We start from the raw sequence: 20,646 nt of genomic DNA on the forward strand, positions 1-20,646 counted from the left end.
AAATCCAGCCAATCTGAAAACATTCATGATCCTTGGAGAAAGGCTCTTTGTCTTTGTCTTGGAGAATCTCTTTACCTCTCAAGCCCTTCAGGATATTTTAACATTTTCCCACCTTCCTCGCTATTTGGCAATACTTTAATCTTTTCACAGGGTGCCTGTTCTGCTGCTGCTGCTGCTAAGTCGCTTCAGTCGTGTCCGACTCTGTGCGACCCCATAGACGGCAGCCCGCTAGGCTCCCCCATCCCTGGGATTCTCCAGGCAAGAACACTGGAGTGGGTTGCCATTTCCTTCTCCAATGCAGGAAAGTGAAAAGTGAAAGTGAAGTTGCTCAGTCATATCCGACTCTTAGCGACCCCATGGACTGCAGCTTACCAGGCTCCTCTGTCTATGGGATTTTCCAGGTACTGGAGTGGGGTGCCATTGCCTTCTCTGGCCTGCTCTAATGAATGCAAATTTTCTTGGTGGATGGGGGTGGGGAAGTTGGGTTAAAAATGAATTTTTCCAGGCCCCTGAGATAAATGACTGTTTCAGTAACAGGATCTCAAATTCTCAAAGGCAGGACCTGAATTCTGCTTAAATATTGCCTGTAGCTGAGCACTAGGCAACATCCAGTAATTGTTTGTTGACTGACGGGCTACTTGTTGTCACTGCCCGTGTTCTTGCCACAACCTCCTAGTGCAAACAGAAAGGTCTGAGAGAAGGCGGGTGACTTCCTGAGAGTTACCTGGGAACTGAGTAGGGAGTTTCAGGTGGAGAATGGGAAACGGCAGGAGTTTATTGAACACTGGCAAGAAGGTAGGGACTAGTTGCCTCAAAGGGCACTTGGAGCTATTATCTCATTATCTAAGCCGAGAGCCACAGGCTGGGCCAGCTTCTTTTATCTCTGTGGGTTGTGCCCATTGAAGCCAAGGAGAGTTGTCAGGTGCACGAGAGAGTCTGGCTGCAGTTCTCAAACGTGTTGCTGTTCTGGGGGAAATGTTAGCACCACAGAGAGCTAGATCACTTGCACCTAAAATATAGGTCTAATAGCAAAGTGGAAGCACTTTTATGCAGGTGTAGAGACTGGTTAGGACAGAGATGCCAAGCCAGGGAGGGCAGGTGTAAGTAAGTGCCATAGTGAGGAGCCCTGGATAAGTAAAAAAGAAAAATGGGGTGCAAGTGGTTAAGACTCTGCACTTTCACTTTAGGGGGCATGGGTTCCATCCCTGGTCAGGAAGCTACGATCTCCATGCAGTGTAGCCTTAAAAAAGGGTCAATAAAGAGAAGAGGGTACAAAGAGGGTGTATATCACACTTAGTAAAGCTCATAACTTTTCCAAGAACTGACTTTTGATGTATATAGCCTCAAGAGCATCAATTTCAATTTTGCATTATCAAACCAAGGTGGTTATTTTAGTAACGAAGCAAGGGGATGGCCTGCAAACAAAAAACCTGACCTTACTCTGCAGACAGAAATCAAAGCATACCTAACAGAACTTTGAAATCCACTCAGTGGTTCACAATTTCAGAGATAAAATTACCCTGATTGTGCTATAACTATTTTAAATGACCTCAAATGTTTAACCCATTTCTCAGCTCCTCACTCATCTCTGCCCTTATACAGTGGAGTCACATCATTTGTATATTTAGCTTATTTGATTGTAATTATAGGTGCTCCCTTCTGTCTCTCTCCAGCTTCCATTTCTCTCTTATGTAATTTAAAAAATTCTAAAATTATACTTTGCAGTTATAATTTTCCCCATAATGTTTATTACTGAAGCAATAGATGATCATTGTAGAAAAAAGAGAAAATATAGAATAGACATACTATTGAATATTTTAGCAAACCATACAACAGAGTTTGAGTTATAAACTGAGTTTTCTCTTTCTTCATTTTTCTTTCTTTCTTCTTTCCTCCCTCCCTCTTTCCTTTCCTTTGTTTCCTTCCCCCTTCCTACCCTCCCTCCCTTCTTGGTTTTCCTGTCTCTTTCAGTCTAACATTTAAAAAACAGTCATGGGCTTCTTCTGGATGAATCACTAGCAGAGTTGGGAAAACACTAAGTATGTACCCAGGCCTGTGCTAGAAACTGGGTAAGCACAAAGTTTCAGTCTGGGGATTAAGCAATGATCTACTATCACAATGGAGAGAAGCACTTGGGAAGGTCAATAGCAGACCCAGTGAATTAACAACAGAAAGCAAGTAAGTGTCAAGTGAATGACATGGACAAAAGGGTTCTGGGGGCCTTCAGAGGTGTGCAAGATCTCTGCTCCTTAAAATTGGTTCTCCTCCTGCCCTCAGCACCTCAGTAAACAGCGTCACCTTATCACCCAGTCTCTCAAGCCAAAAGATTAGCAGTCATTCACGAATGCTTCCTTTCCCTCACATCCCGCAGTCAATCTGTCACCAAGTTCTGTTGATTCTGGGTAAAAAATGTATTTCAACCCCGTCTACTTTTCTCCATTTCCAGCCTAGTCTAAGCTGCCATCATTTCTTACCTATAGAAACTTAAGTGAGATCATGTGACTCCCCTGCTCAGAATCCTCCAATGACTTCCCATTGTAGTTACAATAAAATTCATATTCCTTATCCTGGCTCCTGTGTGTATGCCATGGCTTTGATCTGACTTCTGTTTTCATTCTCATCTTAGGTCACTCTCTACTTCCTCACAACCCTTTAGCCATACTGGTCTTCTTTCAGTTTCTCAAACATACTAAGCTCTCCCTGCCACAGGGCCTTTGCACTTCCTATTTCCATTGCCTAAAAACTTGTTCCCGCTATTCTTCATATGACTGTTCCCTTCTAATTCTTTAGTTCTCAACTGAAATGCTCCTTCTTCATGAGGCTGTCACTGAGAATCCTTTGACAATTATGTCCTATCGATTAGTATCTGTCTTTGTTTCCTTCATAGCACCTGACCTAAATATAAAATTTTTGCTTATTTTTATTTCTTTGCTTACTTATTTTTCTCTATATCCTTTATTAGAATATAACCTTTATAATGGCAGGAGACATGTCTATCCTGTTCAGCAATTTAACCCTACCACCTATTGAATGAATGAATTGTCGTGCACTGGAATGGTCAGGAAAGGCTACCTTGAGGAGGTAGAGTTTGAAGTGGATTTTGAAAAACAGAAGGATAGGCAGGAAGAATTTCCATAATCAAGATGGAGAGAATTCCAGGTAGTAGTAGAAGGGCAGTTCCTGAGGCAAGCGTGGTTCTGGCACATTTGGGCAACAGTGGGAAGTGGGCGTAGCCTGCAATGGACGTTTCCCATCAGGTAACATAGAGACAACAGGTTTGTTAGTTGGTTGAGACATAATTATGCCTTGAGGAGTAGACTGCTTTTATTTTTCAATGTGGGCAAATAAAAACCATTGAAAATTTTGGACCCAGGTTGTGGTGTGCAGTGTTTTAAGAAGGCTTTCTAAGGAGGAAGTTAGTATAAAACTTAATAGAAAATTACTTCTTAAACAGAGCAGATTAATCCCACCAGCTAAATGGCTATAGAGGAAAAAATATGAACCCACATGAGTCAGAAAGGTTTCATTTGGTTCTAAGACCACAGAACTGAACAAATTATTTAATGAGATGATTTGAGCAAAAATATGCAGGATTAGGAAACAGAGACGTGGACTTTCTTAGTAGCCCAGTGGTTAAGACTCCATGTTTCCAATGCAGGGGATGCAGGTTTGATTCCTGGTCGGGAAACTAAGATCCCACATGCTGTGGAGCAACTAAGCCCACACACCACAACTGGAGAGCCCACATGCTCTGAAGCCTGCGCACTGCAACAAAGGCCCAGCACAGCCAAAAAAGAAAGAGAGATGGACTTTTGCTTCCTTTCCTCCAATAGAGAGCTAATGGGCAAAGGAGGATCATGAGAGATGAGGAGAGAATATATGAACTTGTGTCCTGCTTTTCAAAAACTGTTAGCAGAACTGACATTTAGTTTTAAAAAGTTTCAGGAGAGAAGTTGTCTAATTTACAGATTTTAGTTCTGAAAATTAGATTTTTATGCACTAGATTCTACTGTATATAATACATGGAAATAGGCTAATTCATCTTCAGTGTTTAAAAGAAAGGAAATGCATTAAAATTTAGCAAATTGTGAATTAGAACATTTAAACTATTTCGGTACCCTAGTCAGGCAAAGATGTGCAAGAACACAGGGTACTCCTTTCTGATTCTGCCCTTTGTTCATGTTCTTTTTTCTTCCCCAAACTCTGTCTCCCTCTTCTCTTCCAGTTCACAGCTTATATATCCTTTAAGGCCTGGCTCCTCTAGCCAGCCTTTGAAAATTCTACTTTCTTGGAGTGCTACTTTTTCATAAGTCTTACAACAATCAGAATCTGTAGTGTATCACTTAATTTGCTACTGAGTTTGATACTTTGTTCTGAAAGTTGTTCATGAATTGTTTCCTTAATGTCCTTTTTCTGTCTACCCCCACTGGAACTGTATTATATAAGCATGCATCACAAGATTTGAATAAATCATTGAGGGTGGATAACACCTTATAGACTGGCTGACTAATTAACTGATAATATGTAAGCTAAGATTAGTAATAAGATTCAAAATATCCCAAGTCTGGTATAATATTAAAAGTCATAGCATATTACATTAAGAAGGGACATAACTTTGGTTAAGAGATCAAGGCCAAGAAAGCCTCAATGAGTTGGTTAAGGTCAGAGAGCTAGTGAGTGGCAGAGAATGGACTAGAACTCTGCTCTCCTGTTTCAGGTTCATGAAATTTGATAATATTTTGGAGGTAAGTACCATAAGCAAATACAGGCCTTAGTGTTTCCTGAGAGGGTTTATCTTATCAAAATAAGAGTGAAGTGAAGGGCACTCTGGATTCCTAAAAACAAAATGGCCCTTCAAGTTAAGTTACCTATAAGGACATCATTTCCAGTGATCCCTCAGAGAGGTCTTCCATTTGCTCCTTCTTTCTCTGAGTCAGAAAATCCTGAGTCAGAGACAGCCATTCCCTGCGTATGCATGTGTCCTAAGTCACTTAGTGTCCAAATCTTTGTGACCCCATGGACTGTAGCCCACCAGGCTCCTCTGTCCATGGGATTTCCTAGGTACGAATACTGGAGTGGGTAGCCATTCACTTCTCCAGGGGATCTGCCTGACCCAGGGATTGAACTCTGGTCTCCTGTGTCTCCTGCATTGGCAGGCAGATTCTTTACCACTAGCACCACTTGGCAAGCCCTTCCCTCCATATAGCCAGGGGTATAGGCAAACAAGTGATAAAGTAACAATGTCTTTTAGAATCTCATGGTGATAGGATTCCCTGGTTTTACTAAGAAAGCCCTCAAAGATAACTAGATTTTAGAGGAGTCTGTTTAGCTGCACTATGATATATATACCTAACTGGATACTATTTAAGATCAGACTCCTAATTTTTGAGACTCTTTTAATATAATATGTCATCAATATATTCAATATAATATGTCTAACTCTTAGAAAATCTATCCACCCCCAAACCCAGTTTAGCCAGTCTCCTTTCATCATTTCCATCAGCTCGTTGTTGAGGCCCTACAATCCGAAAGCCTAATGTGATCTGCAAGCCAGAGACATTGCCACCAGTCCCAGCTCTGGGGTTAAGCTACTGTGTGAAAAAGCACTTTTCCTTTTTGGGCTTCAGTTTTCTCATCTATGAAATGGGGATAATTGTGGTCTCTGGATGGATTAATTCTGTAAAAGCTTTCCAGCTTAGGCCTTTCTCTATTTTAGACTAAGCCACTTTTCCTTTGTGTATTTTAGACCAGATCACTTATTTTGAGGAGGGGGGAGGGTTCTTTTTCATCAACAGTGATTCAACCAGGAAGATAATCCAAACCCCCTTTCAAAGTTTGGGATCGGAGGACATGTATAATTTGAAAAATTAGATTCGAAAATTAGTATTGCTTTTTTTTTGGCCTTACTCTTCAATTCATTTTGAATAATAATTACAGTTTTAAAAGCATATGAGATTTTATTTACTGGAAGAGAAGGGGACAATCATGAGTTGAGGAAGGTTGAAGACCACTGTTACATCAATATTCAAAGAGGAGAGCAGATGCCTCTTCTTACCTCTTTCTGTGTCGTAAAGGTACACAAACTTCTCCCACTTGTAGTGACCCAGAAGACTCAGGATGGCACCCTTCAAGGCTGGGCGCATCTGGATGACAAACTGCACATCTGCATCAGTGGGGAAGCTGGGAGTGACAAAGGACGTGTGCAGGGCTCCACAGAAGGAGGTCAGAGTGTTCATGGACATCTGGTCATAGAATCCAAAGATGGCATATACCCCTCTCGAGAACTGGGAGCAGACTGCAATGAGAAAAAGAGAGACATTTCAGTAACTTCATGGTCCTTTGCTGCAGCTTGCAGGGTTGGAAATATAGTGCATAGTTAGACTCTAAAAGACAGACAGAAAACCAGTGGTTGCTGAAGTCTCTAGAAGCCCTTGGAAAATCCAGTTGCCCAGCAGGAAAAGGATAAGAAAGGGAAGAATTTATCTGATGCAGTTGCCTCTTCTCTATGAGAGAAAACTAAGCATGAGCAGGAAACTAAGAGGAATGTGGGAAGCACAGAGGTGAAGGTTGTCTTATCCTCCTTCAGCAAACCTCCCAGTGCACCCCCAAGGCACCAAGTGTTCCCACACTTCCACCGTAGCTGCCCAGGGGCCTCTTAGGATACCCAGGCCCCATCAAGGTATTGTTGGCTCAAAAGTTCATTCAGGTTTTTCCAGAAGGTGTTATGGGAAAGCCCAGATGAACTTTTTGGCCAACCCAATAGAATTATCTTGTGTCTCACCCGTGCAGTGCTTTTCTACTAGGTAACAATAGTGACTGATGATTTAGTCAGATGAACTGCTAATGTGTCTTCTAGGAAATGTGTTACTCCTCTTAGGTTGTTGTTGTTTAGTCACAAAGTCGTGTCTGACTCTTTGTGACCTCATGGACTAACGCCCACCAGGCTCCTCTGTCCATGGGATTTCCCAAGGCAAGAATATTGGAGTGGGTTGCCATTTCCTTCTCCAGGGGATCTTCCTGACCCAGGGGTCAAACCTGCATCTCTTGTGTCTCTTGCATTGGCAGGCGAGTTCTTACCACTGAGCCACTTGGGAAACCCCTTCTTAGGTTACATAATGCTTTACCTATCTAGTTATGTTATGATGAACACCCCTTATGTAGACTAATAATGAGGAGAATTTCAGATTCTGGGCAAGTCATTGGGAATACTGGCTTTTCAGTGCCCATGGGGTAGGTGGGCTGATTCTGCCCCTGTATAATAGGTAAAGTTCTATCTTAATCCTTTTGATTTTATATTCTAGACCTGGTAGCCCACACACAGAATGTTCACGTCCTCCTCATGATTGTGGTGAATTTTCTTCCATCTCAAAATGGGTCATGCCACTACCTTTCCTTCTACGGGCCCAGATGAGCTTAAATAAATGGGAACCAATCTCAATATTAACGTAAGTAGAACAAAATTAGCAAAGCAAATCAGCTACAACAGCACCATGTGGTGCATTCCCAAACCAAGTGGAAATGATCTTCAGATTTTTTGCACTACTGCTCCCTTCCATTCATGAGAAACAGGGAGAACAAACAGCTGATAATGTGGTGTGATTTAAGGGCCCCTGCTTGGTCACCCTTATCAGCTAGGAAGCCAACGTTAGGCTTACATTTTTAGGTTTCGATTATGAAAAAAAGCCTATGGCTTGGGAACCCCCTCCCCCAAATTGCAATCTTTTTTTAGCCATTAACATGTCTGATTAGATGTCAATACAAGTAGGAAAATGGATAGGTTCAGTTTTAATGGGAATGGGTGGGTCAGAGAAGAGAATGTAAAGGGTTTGCTTCCTTTTATCAGCCAAACTCGTGGCTCATTGGCTTGAGGTAGCATTTCAAAGGTGATTATCAGTCACTCAAAGGCCTCCTTGCTGCTGCTGCTGCTGCTGCTAAGTTGCCTCAGTAGTGTCTGACTCTGTGCGACCCCATAGATGGCAGCCCACCAGGCTCCGCCGTCCCTGGGATTCTCCAGGCAAGAACACTGGAGTGGGTTGCCATTTCCTTCTCCAATGCATAAAAGTGAAAAGTGAAAGTGAAGTCGCTCAGTCGTGTCTGACCCTCAGCGACCCCATGGACTGCAGCCCACCAGGCTCCTCCGTCCATGGGATTTTCCAGGCAAGAGTACTGGAGTGGGGTGCCATTGCCTTCTCCGCAAGGGCCTCCTTAGGGGAAGACAATTGCTTCCAACTTGAGAAATTCTAAGTGACCTCCAAACACATGCAAGAAAAGCCTTTATATAAAAAGGAAAAATCAACTAGAGAATGAACCTGGGGCATTTCGTGACATGCGGCCAAAAGAAGTATTCTGAAACAAAAAGGAAGTGGCTAGATGGCACTTTGTCTTCAGTACAGTTCAGTTCAGTTCAGTCGCTCAGTCGTGTCCGACTCTTTGCGACCCCATGAATCGCAGCACGCCAGGCCTCCCTGTTCATCACCATCTCCAGGAGTTCACTCAGACTCACATCCATCGAGTCCGTGATGCCATCCAGCTGTCTCATCGTCTGTCGTCCCCTTCTCCTCCTGCCCCCAATCCCTCCCAGCATCAGAGTCTTTTCCAATGAGTCAACTCTTCGCATGAGGTGGCCCAAGTACTGGAGTTTCAGCTTCAGCATCATTCCTTCCAAAGAAATCCCAGGGTTGATCTCCTTCAGAATGGACTGGTTGGATCTCCTTGCAGTCCAAGAGACTCTCAAGAGTCTTCTCCAACACCACAGTTCAAAAGCATCAATTCTTCGGTGCTCAGCCTTCTTCACAGTCCAACTCTCACATCCATACATGACCACAGGAAACACCATAGCTTTGACTAGACGGACCTTAGTCGGCAAAGTAATGTCTCTGCTTTTGAATATGCTATCTAGGTTGGTCATAACTTTCCTTCCAAGGAGTAAGCGTCTTTTAATTTCATGGCTGCAGTCACCATCTGCAGTGATTTTGGAGACCCCAAAAATAAAGTCTGACACTGTTTCCACTGTTTCCCCATCTATTTCCCATGAAGTCATGGGACCAGATGCCATGATCTTCGTTTTCTGAATGTTGAGCTTTAGGCCAACTTTTTCACTCTCCTCTTTCACTTTCATCAAGAGGCTTTTTAGCTCCTCTTCACTTTCTGCCATAAGGGTGGTGTCATCTGCATATCTGAGGTTATTGATATTTCTCCCAGCAATCTTGATTCCAGTTTGTGCTTCTTCCAGTCCAGCATTTCTCATGATGTACTCTGCATATAAGTTAAATAAGCATGGTGACAATATACAGCCTTGACGTACTCCTTTTCCTATTTGGAACCAGTCTGTTGTTCCATGTCCAGATCTAACTGTTGCTTCCTGACCTGCATAGAGATTTCTCAAGAGGCAGGTCAGGTGGTCTGGTATTCCCATCTCTCAGAATTTTCCACAGTTTATTGTGATCCACACAGTCAAAGGCTTTGGCATAGTCAATAAAGCAGAAATAGATGTTTTTCTGGAACTCTCTTGCTTTTTCCATGATCTAGCGGATGTTGGAAATTTGATTTCTGGTTCCTCTGCCTTTTCTAAAACCAGCTTGAACATCAGGGAGTTCATGGTTCCCGTGTTGCTGAAGCCTGGCTTGGAGAATTTTGAGCATTACTTTACTAGCATGTGAGATGAGTGCAACTGTGTGGTAGTTTGAGCATTCTTTTGCATTGCCTTTCTTTGGAATTGAAATGAAAACTGACCTTTTCCAGTCCTGTGCCCACTGCTGAGTTTTCCAAATTTGCTGGCATACTGAGTGCAACACTTTCACAGCATCATCTTTCAGGATTTGAAACAGCTCAATTGGAATTCCATCACCTCCACTAGCTTTGTTCGTAGTGATGTTTTCTAAGGCCCACTTGACTTCACATTCCAAGATGTCTGGTTCTAGATTAGTGATCACATCATCATGACTATCTGGGTCGTGAAGATCTTTTTTGTACAGTTCTTCCGTGTATTCTTGCCACCTCTTCTTAATATCTTCTGCTTCTGTTAGGTCCATACCATTTCTGTCCTTTATCGAGCCCATTCCTTTATCGAGCCCATCTTTGCATGAAATGTTCCTTTGGTATCTCTAATTTTCTTGAAGAGATCTCTAGTCTTTCCCAATCTGTTCTTTTCCTCTATTTCTTTGCATTGATCGCTGAAGAAGGCTTTCTTATCTCTTCTTGCTGTTCTTTGGCACTTTGTCTTAATCATCACCAAAGGAGACATGAAGGAGAGTCCCATTCCCAAATTCATCCTGTCAGTGTAGAATCTTACAGTACTAGGTCAAATCTTGGCCAATACACATAATGTTCTGTATAACATTGACAATGATAATGATAACAGTTATTGAGTTCTTAGTAGGTAACAGCCCATATGCTAAGCACATATATTATCTCTTTTAATATTCCCAACAACCTCTTGAGGTATTACTATCATTTCTATTTAATAGATAAGAATTCTGAGGCCAAAAAATGTTCTCTCTGTTAAGTGGAGGGGCCAGGACTTGAACCTGAGTCCAATTCCAAAACTCACACTCCCTGGGACCCAAAACAAACAGTGACATTGGATAGTATTTATTGGCTTTAATGAAATAGAGTTTCCAGATTTGGCAAATAAAAATATATTGAATATATATCTATATAACTAGAAAATAGATAAATAGAATGTCCAACTAAATTTGAATTTCAGATAAATAAGAAATTATTTTTAGTTTAAATATGCCTCAAATTCACACATATACTGAAAAATTACTTGTTTATTTGAAATTCATATTTAATTGAAAATCCTGAATTTTATCTGGCAGCCCTAGAAAGAATCCAATCTTATTAACAGTCATGGGGCTGGAAGACTGGAATAAGCAGTCATGGCTTTTCATCCAAAATGACTCAGGAGGTAGCCAGTCATTCTTAGATCTGTACCAACTAGCATACAATGCAACATATTTTTCAACAAGGAAATCCCAACCAGTCAAAATTATGAACAACAATTGGGGGAGAAATACTTGGAGAGAGACAATTGTATAGCTATGATCCTCTTAGAGTTTCAAAAAGCCCCTGGTGTATTGGAAAAAACCAGAAAATTAAAGTAGGTTATAGATTCTGGTTAAGTTTAAAAAAAAAAAAAAAAAAAACCCTTGCATTGCTCTTGTAATCATTGGTTTTGAACCTCGTGGGTGCAGAATTAGTCATTACCAGTTTATACATGGACATTTCATTATTTATTTATTTAAAATACATTGAACACTCATAGAACCATCACTCAACCCAAGAATCATAATATTACTAATAACTTAATTTTACCTATGTCTTCTTCTTCTGTTCTATCTTTCTGTTTTGATTCTCTCCCTCCCCCTGAGGTAACTAGTACACTGAATTTTTAAATTTATCATTAGCTTGGTTTTCTAAAAAAAAATACACAGATGCACCTATACAACATAATACTGTTTTTGCTTGTTTTAAAACTTGATAAGAAGAAAGTCATGTTGTATATGTGAAACCCAGACTCCAGGCCGGAGCACCCAGTGAAATCTTTAAGCTTATGTATGATGACAAGTAGAATAAGACTCAGGAAGATCTTCTAAAAATGGGTGAGTGAGCAGGTGTGAGGGAGCCCAGTGACAGTTTAAAAAATTCCTAACTAAGCTTACAGCTTTGGGCCCAGCTCAGGTGAGAGACCTAGGAGTATTATATTGTAGATCAGCAGCACCTTTCAGAGAACACTCAGCTACTGTGGTCTAACAGGCAGACACACGGCAGTGGACATCAACAAGACGCGTGCTAGGAAAAAATCAGTAAGTGTTCTATTCCTTTTTTTCCCCTTAGAGTATAAAGGCTTTACAATATCATGTTAGTTTCTGCTGTACAATAGCATGGATCAGCTATATGTATACATATATCCCCTCCCTCTGAAGCCACCCACCCTCCCATCATACCCCTCTAGGTCATCACAGAGCACAGAGCTGAGCTTGTGCTACACAGCAGCTTCCCGCCGGCTATTTATTTTACACATGGTAGCATATAAATGTCAACGCTACTCTCCCAGTTTGAACCACCCTTCCCTCCCCACCCCACGTCCGTATGTCTGTTCTCTACATCTGCGTCTCTATTCCTGCCTGCAAATAGGTTCATCTTCCTTTTGGATAAAACAGAGGTGCAGCTGTCCTGCAAATACTATTGTGCATAGTTACACTTGCTCTGTCTCAATATGTGCAAGTAACATAAGCAGAAGGCCCAGTGGGGAAGACAGTTGCCACACAAGGACAGGGGTAACAGCCTTTGAGGGAAGCTGGGGCATAAGGTCCCTCTTGGCTGCCGAAAGTAGGGCTGAATAGTACACTGAGCTGACCCAAGGGATAGTGTCTATGTTTCTAGGTCCTTAGAATGTTTGAAATAGAAGAAACTTAAATACTCTGTCATTCACTGTCTTTTCAAGCACAATTTTTAGTGTAGAATCCTTTCTCCAGATGAAATTTTATGTGGCAAGGTCCAGTAGATAAGAGATATAGTGAATATCTCTTCTGCTTCAACACAGAATCCCACTGATGCCTCCCTAGCTGAAAGAAACTGACACAAAGCGACGAAGTGTCTTGCACAAGGTCATGCAATGAATTATGAACCAGTCTCTCAGAATTGCTTTATCAGCATCTCCGCGCCATCCCTACTCCAGTGCTATCTAGGGCAGCATGGGTCAGGATTTGCCTGGCATGAAAGTGACTTACCCACAATACCTAGCTCTCAGCATAGACGGATCCATCAGGGGTTTCCCGTGACTCATCTGCCAGCTGCTGCTCTCAGTTCCCTCCAGCCTCAAATATCAGTGAGAGCAGGTGGCAGATTGGTGGGTGATCTTTGGGGACTTGTGATTCTTTGGGGCAATGTGTGTTATCTTTATCTGACTCTTCAATGAACCACACCCATTTATTTATCTCAGGAGACTGCTGCTGCTAAGTCGCTTCAGTCATGTCCAACTCTGTGCGACCCCATAGACGGCAGCCCATCAGGCTCCCCGTCCCTGGGATTCTCCAGGCAAGAACACGAGTGGGTTGTCATTTCCTTCTCCAATGCAGGAAATTGAAAAGTGAAAGTGAAGTCCCTCAGTCGTGTCCGACTCTTTGTGACCCCATGGACTGCAGCCCACCAGGCTCCTCCGTCCATGGGACTTTCCAGGCAAGAGTACTGGAGTGGGGTGCCATTGCCTTCTCCATCTCAGGAGACTAGTCCCTGGTAAAATAATGATGGAAGAAATAGTTGTCTTGGCAGTCTTACAAAGCCGTGAAACATAAAAGGATGGAGCAGAAGCTTCTGAGGCAGGTGGACTTTACTTCTAGCTATGGCTCTACCAGTCTTAGGCTGCACGACTTCAACTCCGTGAGCCTCAGTATAGGATAGAGATTATGAAGGCAGGTTCTAGAGTTGGATCCTTTAGGTTGAAATCCTGAATTCATCACTTATTAGGCAAATTACTTAATATCTCTGTTTCTGACCCAGTTTTTTCATCTCTAAAAATGAGATAATAGTGCCTGTCTCAGCATGTGAAAGTCAAAATGACTCCATTCATGGGAAGCATCTATCTATAACAGTACCTGGCATGTAAGAGATACTCGCTTAATGCTAGCTATTTATTCATGCAACAAATAGTTGTAGAGCATCGACTATGTGCTGGTACCATTATAAGTAGTAGGAGATACAGGAGACAAAATTGATCCTGTCCTCCCAAAACATGTGTGTGTACTAGTGAGGGGAAAAGACAGTAAGAAATGAGATAAGTAAAAGGTAAAGTATGTCTTAGTTATAAATGTAACTTGGTTATTGTCACAGAGTGAGGAGTAAATGAAATGGTACACGAGAAATACATGGTGCTTAGCATATACTTCAGAGAAGGCAATGGCACCCCACTCCAGTACTCTTGTCTGGAAAATCCCATGGATGGAGGAGCCTGGAAGGCTGCAGTCCATGGGGTCGCTGAGGGTCGGACACGACTGAGTGACTTCACTTTCACTTTTCACTCTCACGCATTGGAGAAGGAAATGGCAACCCACTCCAGTGTTCTTGCCTGGAGAATCCCAGGGACGGGGAGCCTGATAGGCTGCCGTCTATGGGGTCACACAGAGTCGGACACGACTGAAGTGACTTCGCAGCAGCAGCAGCAGCAGCAGCAGCAGCAGCAGCAGCAGCAGCAGCAGCAGCAGCAGCAGCAGCAGCAGCAGCAGCATATACTTGGCAACTAAATAGTTTATTCTGTGTTTCTTTTCTCTTGCCAACTCTTTACTCTGCACTCTGTTGACCCCATCAGGTTACACCGCCTACAGCAACCACTGCCCTTGACTTCACACTAAGTACCCAGGAAGCCCAGTTTTTCTTCTCTTTCACCTTCCCTAGAGATTTCTCCAGTGTTCTTTCCTGTTTTCACTCCTGGGTCACTTCTGGGTGACCAGTCACATTCTGGATAGTCATGGGTTCATGTGATCAGTCACATTCTGGGTAGTCATGGGTTCAGGAAGAACCCTTCTAATTTGACTTTGTCCTCTGACTCTTTGTCCACCCTCCCTATATAATTCCCTTGTGCTGGTGAAATGCGGTCTCCACTCGGGGCCTCCATGGCTTCCCAGTATGAAATATCATGACTGTCTGCTTGCTAAGAATACCTGTCTCCATCTCTTCCTCGTAGCAAAACAGCAAATTCTTTTAGCTGAAAACGTCATTTCTGACTACATTCTGGATGCCTGGGGATTCTAGTGTAGCTCACCGGCTGTGTTCCCCTCAATGTTGAGTGACAAGTAAGGCTGGAGCCAGCTGTCACACTTTTATTTATAGTCCCCAAGTCTGTAGGGTCGGGACAGGTATTGAGAATGTACAGTGTGGCAGCTAATTACACTACCCATATTTCAAAAGGCCTCATTACAAAAATGTCAAACAACTTGATTATCCCAAAGATCAGAATAACAATATTCCATATCATTTACAGAATACTTTTCACAGCCTTTTGAATTGGGGGAAAAAGGAAACGGAAGTCTCTTGCTGACTTAATGATCACATTTGAAACAAGCAGGAAGAAGAAAGACACAGCTATGGAGGAACCAGTAGAGATATATCACAAGAAGGTTCTCTAGGTGATACCACAGTACAGTGAATTCCAGGGGACTGAGGAAGCTTAGAGATGGAAGATCATGGAGTCCAGTGTTTTCTAAAGCTGTGATGCTGGTCCATGGTGAAGTTTCCAGTCTGGTGAAATATCTGTGTGTGTGTGTGTGTGTATGTGTGTGTGTGTGTGTGTGTGTGTGTTGGGGGAAGGTTGACAACTGTTCTTTTTTAGGAAACAATAGTCCTTTTCTCTGTATCATTTCTATTGTCTGAGTGTTGTATGTAGAGTCCTTTCTTTTCTGAAATAATGATGATGTTTGTGATACCACTCATATATACATAAGTTCAAATATATATATATATAAATTCATATAGATCCATACACATATAATACATATATATGTATATATGTATTATATGTGTATGGATATATATGAACTTATATGGATATATATGCCTTTTTTGCAACAGACCAAATAATTGTGTCCCCAAAGATGTCCGTCTTAATCCCCAAATCTGTGAATTAGGTTACATGGTAGAGAGGAATTAAGGCTGCCAATAGAATTAAGGTTGCTAATCAGTTGACTTTAAAATAGTGAGATTATCCTGGATTATCTGGGTGGCCCAATGTAAATGTGGAAGACCGAAGTTGAAAAAAGAGTCAGTATCAGAGTGATGTGATATGAAAAAGACTTGACCAGCCATGACTATGAGCAGAGATGGAGGGGGCTATGAGTTAAGCAAGTAGGTGGTCTCTAGAAATTGGGAAAGGCAAGAAAATGAATTCCCTTTTAGAGCCTCTGGATAGGAATGCTGCCATGCCAACACCTTGATCTGACCTACAGAGCTGGAAGATAATAAACTTGTGCTATTTTAAGCCACTAAATTTGTGGTAATTTGTTATAGTAGTACATAGAAAATTAATACACTTAACACAGCAAAAGTTAAACATTGCTGACTCTCTAGATCAATCTATACTCCACTCACCCTTTTAACCCACCTTAAAACATTTATGGATCCAAAAAGTCCAAAAATTTGGATACTAAGAATCTAATCTAATTTCCAATTCAGCACAGGAACCACTTCCCATGAGGCTGTGTTACCTCCCTTTGAATACGTCCAGTGACATGAGAGCTCATTACTCACAGGCAGCACTTTCTTTGTGGGGCAGCTCTGATGACAAGGGAGCTCTTCCTTAAATTGAACCTCAGTTTACCTCGTGGGCCTCTTGAATGCCACATGATACATCGAGTCCCAATTCCACATGCCCTCTGCTTACTTTTATAGGAAGCTCAAAAATACAATTGACACACTCAAGAGTAGCTATTCAAGTGTGTGCCTTTATTCTCACTAGGCTGCCTTCCTCCTGCCAGGCTAAAACTCTGCTAAAAGATTCCACCTCCTCCTGAATCCCTGCCACTTCCAGAAGCCATCATTCCAACTCCTTCTTTACCATCGTTAGTAATGATGGGATGATGAGGACCCAGCACTCCTCTGCATCTGCAACCTACCTTCTGCCCCATCACTCAAATGAACCCGCTCTCTCAAGTTGGATGATGACCTGCTCACTGCCAAATCCAACTCTGTGCACTGACATCATTCGACTTGACTGCTCAGCAGCATTTGACATTGTTGGCCACATCCTCCCCCTTGAAATTTCCCCCTCTGGTTTCAAGAGCATTAAACTCTGCTGGCTCTTCCATCCTTACGGCTCCTTTTCAGTTTCCTCTTAGTCCATCACCTTGATGAAAATGTGTCCAAACATTTTTGTCTTTGGCCCTCTTTTCTTCTTACTCTAAAGGTTTCTCTTTTTCATTCAACAAGTATTTGTAGAGTTCCTGGTATGTGCCAGGCAGAGAGGGGGGAGGGTCTCATCTCACTACCTTCTTATGAATGAATTCCAAATAGGTGCCTCTAGCTTCAGACACACTCCTGAGTTCCAGATCCACATTACTGACTTCTCATAAAACAGCGCCACTTAGAGGCCTTCATGGCAGTCACACACTCAGTGCATTATTTCTCACTCCCATCCACCACCACAGATCTATCTCACTCCCATCCACCACCACCACACTATTGGCATTTGGGGCTAGATGATTCTCTGTTATGGGGACTGCCCTATGCCTTATAGGATATTTAGCAGCATCCCTGGCCTTTACCCATTAGATGTCAGCAGCGCTACCACCACCCACCAATTGTGACAACCCTATATGACTGAAGTGAAGGGAAAGTCGCTCAGTCATGTCCGATGCTTTGCGACCCCATGGGCTATACAGTCTATGGAATTCTCCAGGCCAGAATACTAGAGTAGGTAGCCTTTCCCTTCTCCAGGGGATCTTCCCAACCCAGGGATCAAACCCAGGTCTCCCACATTGCAGGTGGATTCATTACCAGCTGAGCCACCAGGGAAGCCCATAAATGCCTGAAAATAGTGGCAAATATCCCCTGGCGGCATTGCAACCCCGTTCCCATCTGCCTCCTCCATCCTCTGTTTGATATCCACAGGATTTGGTTATAACTTCCTCTCCACAGAGAACAAGGCTTTACCCGAGTGAAAAGGCATGCATATTGAGGTAATCCCATCAGTTATTTTAATGATGGAAGTTAGGAAGTGTGGACTCTACAAAGGCCACTATATAGGTGGGTACTTTCCTGGTCTTGCCCTAAAACTGGCTATTCGTGTTTAACCTGGGGATGTAAGAGAGGAAGAATTAGGTAAAGGATGGAAGGGTTGGGGTGGGGTAGAAGCCAGCTCATCCTTTCTCTGGGTTCATACAGATCAGCCTTCAGTCTGCTTGAACATCCTTTGGTCTTGGGTTCTAGTAACCATAGTTGGGTGCTTATAGGTTCAAAAGTCAGAACAAAGTGTCAATCTATTCTCCAGCTGATTATTCCATGGTTTAATTATTATCTTTGGGTTAATTCTCTTGAACATTTTGTTCTGCTCTCAGGAGTATCATGCCTTCTGACAGTCTGACTAGTTATTTTTGCAATTACATGGCATGTATCTCAACGCTGGCAAAGAAAACACTCATTATCAACGTTTGATCCTACTTGAATATAGCCGCTTGCAAATGCACACATTAACATATGAACACATGTATTTTGGAACATTCTTCTTTTTTTCAATTCTTAAGTGCAAACTACCCTTCCCCAGCAATGTCAGAAATGGCAGGAGAAGTGCTGAGTTGGGTTGGAGTAAGGAGATGCTTTTTAGGCCCTTTTATATCAAGATACAGAGAAGGCAATGGCAGCCCACTCCAGTACTCTTGCCTGGAAAATCCCATGGATGGAGAAGCCTGTGGGCTACAGTCCATGGGGTCGCTAAGAGTCGGGCACGGCTGAGCAACTTCACTTTCACTTTTCACTCTCACGCATTGGAGAAGCAAATGGCAACCCACTCCAGTGTTCTTGCCTGGAGAATCCCAGGGACAAGGGAGCCTGGTGGGCTGCCGTCTATGGGGTCGCACAGAGTCGGACATGACTGAAGCGACTTAGCAGCAGCAGCAGCAGCATATCAAGACATGTGGTTAAGGGCTGGAGCTCATGAGTTTAAAATTTTTTGTTTATTCATTCATCAAATGAAATGTTGAGTGCCTCTTGAGTGACAAACACTGTCTACATGCTGGGATTGGGATACAGCAGTGAGCAAAACAGATTTGACCTCTGTCCTTATGGTGCTTACAATCTAGTATTGGAAGCAAACAGTAATAAAAGAATCATACCGATCTGTGATTACCACGTTCTAAGCGCTAAGAAGGAAAGGTATTAGGGTGCTGTGAGGCTATGTGACAAGGTGGCTTTAATTTAGATGAGGTCAAGGGGAAAGATATCTGACCATGTGACATGTGAGCTGATGCCTAAGAGCAGAAGAGCATCCCAGGCAGAGAAAATAGCCCTTTCTGAGGCCCAGATGGAGGACAGCACTTGATGTACTTGAGGCACTGAAAGATGACTAGCCTGACTGAAGTGTGGCCAGTAAGGAGAAGCTACAAGAAGAATCTGGTAGGAGGCAGGGACCCAACTGTGAAGGACCTTGTAGGATGCTGGTAAGGAATTTTGATTTTATTCTAAGGACAACATGGGGAAATCATGGAAGGACTTTGCTCATGGTTATTCCATGAGCTGATTTATATTTTTAAAAGATTTATCTGGCTGGTGCCTGGAAAGTAAATTTAAGGGGGTTGTCAGTGAAAGCAGGGAGAACATTTGAGATACTTTCCTACAGTCTAAATGAGAGACAAGAGTGTTCTAGATTTGAGTTGTGGCAATGGATGTGGAAAAAACTGGAGTTTATTTCTGAGGTCAAATGACTGAATTTGGGCTGGTTATTTAAACTCTCCAAACCTCATTTCCAAATCTATAACCATTAGACTGATAATACCTACCCCATAACATTGTTGTGTGGATTAAATGAATATGAACAAAGTATGTGGCTCTCATAGAAGTCTGTGCTCAACTGATAAATAGAATCTGCTCTTAATATTATTTTAAAAATTATCTCTCAGTATGTTTGCCCTGCAGTGGGGTTTGTTTGTTTGTTTGTTTGTATGTTTTTGGCCATGCCACACAGCATGTGGGATCTTAGTTCCCCAACCAGAGGTTGAACCTGTGCCCCTGCATTGGAAGTGCAGAGTCTTAACCACTGGATTGCCAGGGGCAAGCCTCTGTGATGTGTCTTTTATGGCTTGGTCTCTAATGTGCTGTGTGGTCTGGGGCCAGTTAGCTCACTGGGCTTCAGGTCTGTCATTTGTCAGCCAGGAGAACTAACACCTGTCCTGCCCACTTCACAGGGATGTGCTGAGAATGGAAATAATAGCTGAAACTCTCCTTTGAAATATTACAAAAGCTGCTATCTAAGTGTCAGTGAGTAAGTGCTATTGGTTCTCAACTCCCAGTACTTATTATCTCCATAACAAATAGCTCAACAGAATCGTCATTCTTCCCAGCCTCCATCTCTGCTATTCACCTACGTGTCTCCATCAATCATCTAAAGTTGTCAGGGGCCTGTCTTGACTTGCAACTCATTTTACATGGGATTTTAGCACAACTCTTAATTGAAAAACTAATTGATCCAGTGATCCAGTCACAGTCAATGAAACAATTTCTAAAGCTGGGCAGGAAAGTGATGAACTCTGACGATGCATTTGAATCAACCCTAAGATTTGTCATTGACAGATAAGAGCCTCAAGTTCAATATTGTGTCACATAACACTGGAGCTCCACTGTCTTCAATTTTGCAGCCTATGCCGGGCTGAGGGGAGAGTGAGCTTGGCCCCTAAACAAAAATTATTCTTAAAAGTTAATTAATGGTTATCTGTTATGCATGCTTGGAATACTTCATAATTAAAACCAAAACCATATAAACATGATAAAACATTTAGGTCCACTGTCAGTCAGCAAGACAAGCTTTTATTTGCCATTCTGTTTGAATTCCTTAGCATCACATTCTCAATGTGGAGTGTAATGGCCGAGGTCACCCCCGAGGTGTTTACAATGCAAAGAGCCCCTCTATAGTTTGATTGGGCTTCCCTCTTGGCTCAACTGGTA

At 42.5% G+C, this 20,646-nt stretch overlaps 1 protein-coding gene across 1 annotated transcript in view; it reads right to left on the reverse strand.

The window, feature by feature from the left end:
• The window catches only part of GRIA3 (glutamate ionotropic receptor AMPA type subunit 3), a 301,606-nt gene that overhangs the window by 210,785 nt on the left and 70,175 nt on the right, over window positions 1–20,646 (reverse strand). Inside the window, exon 3 of the mRNA XM_052662894.1 lies at window positions 6,056–6,295. Coding sequence (XP_052518854.1) covers window positions 6,056–6,295 — 240 coding nt within the window. The remainder of the gene's footprint in view (window positions 1–6,055; window positions 6,296–20,646) is intronic.

Source organism: Budorcas taxicolor, chromosome X, assembly GCF_023091745.1.
Source record: "Budorcas taxicolor isolate Tak-1 chromosome X, Takin1.1, whole genome shotgun sequence".
Taxonomy (NCBI): domain Eukaryota; kingdom Metazoa; phylum Chordata; class Mammalia; order Artiodactyla; family Bovidae; genus Budorcas; species Budorcas taxicolor.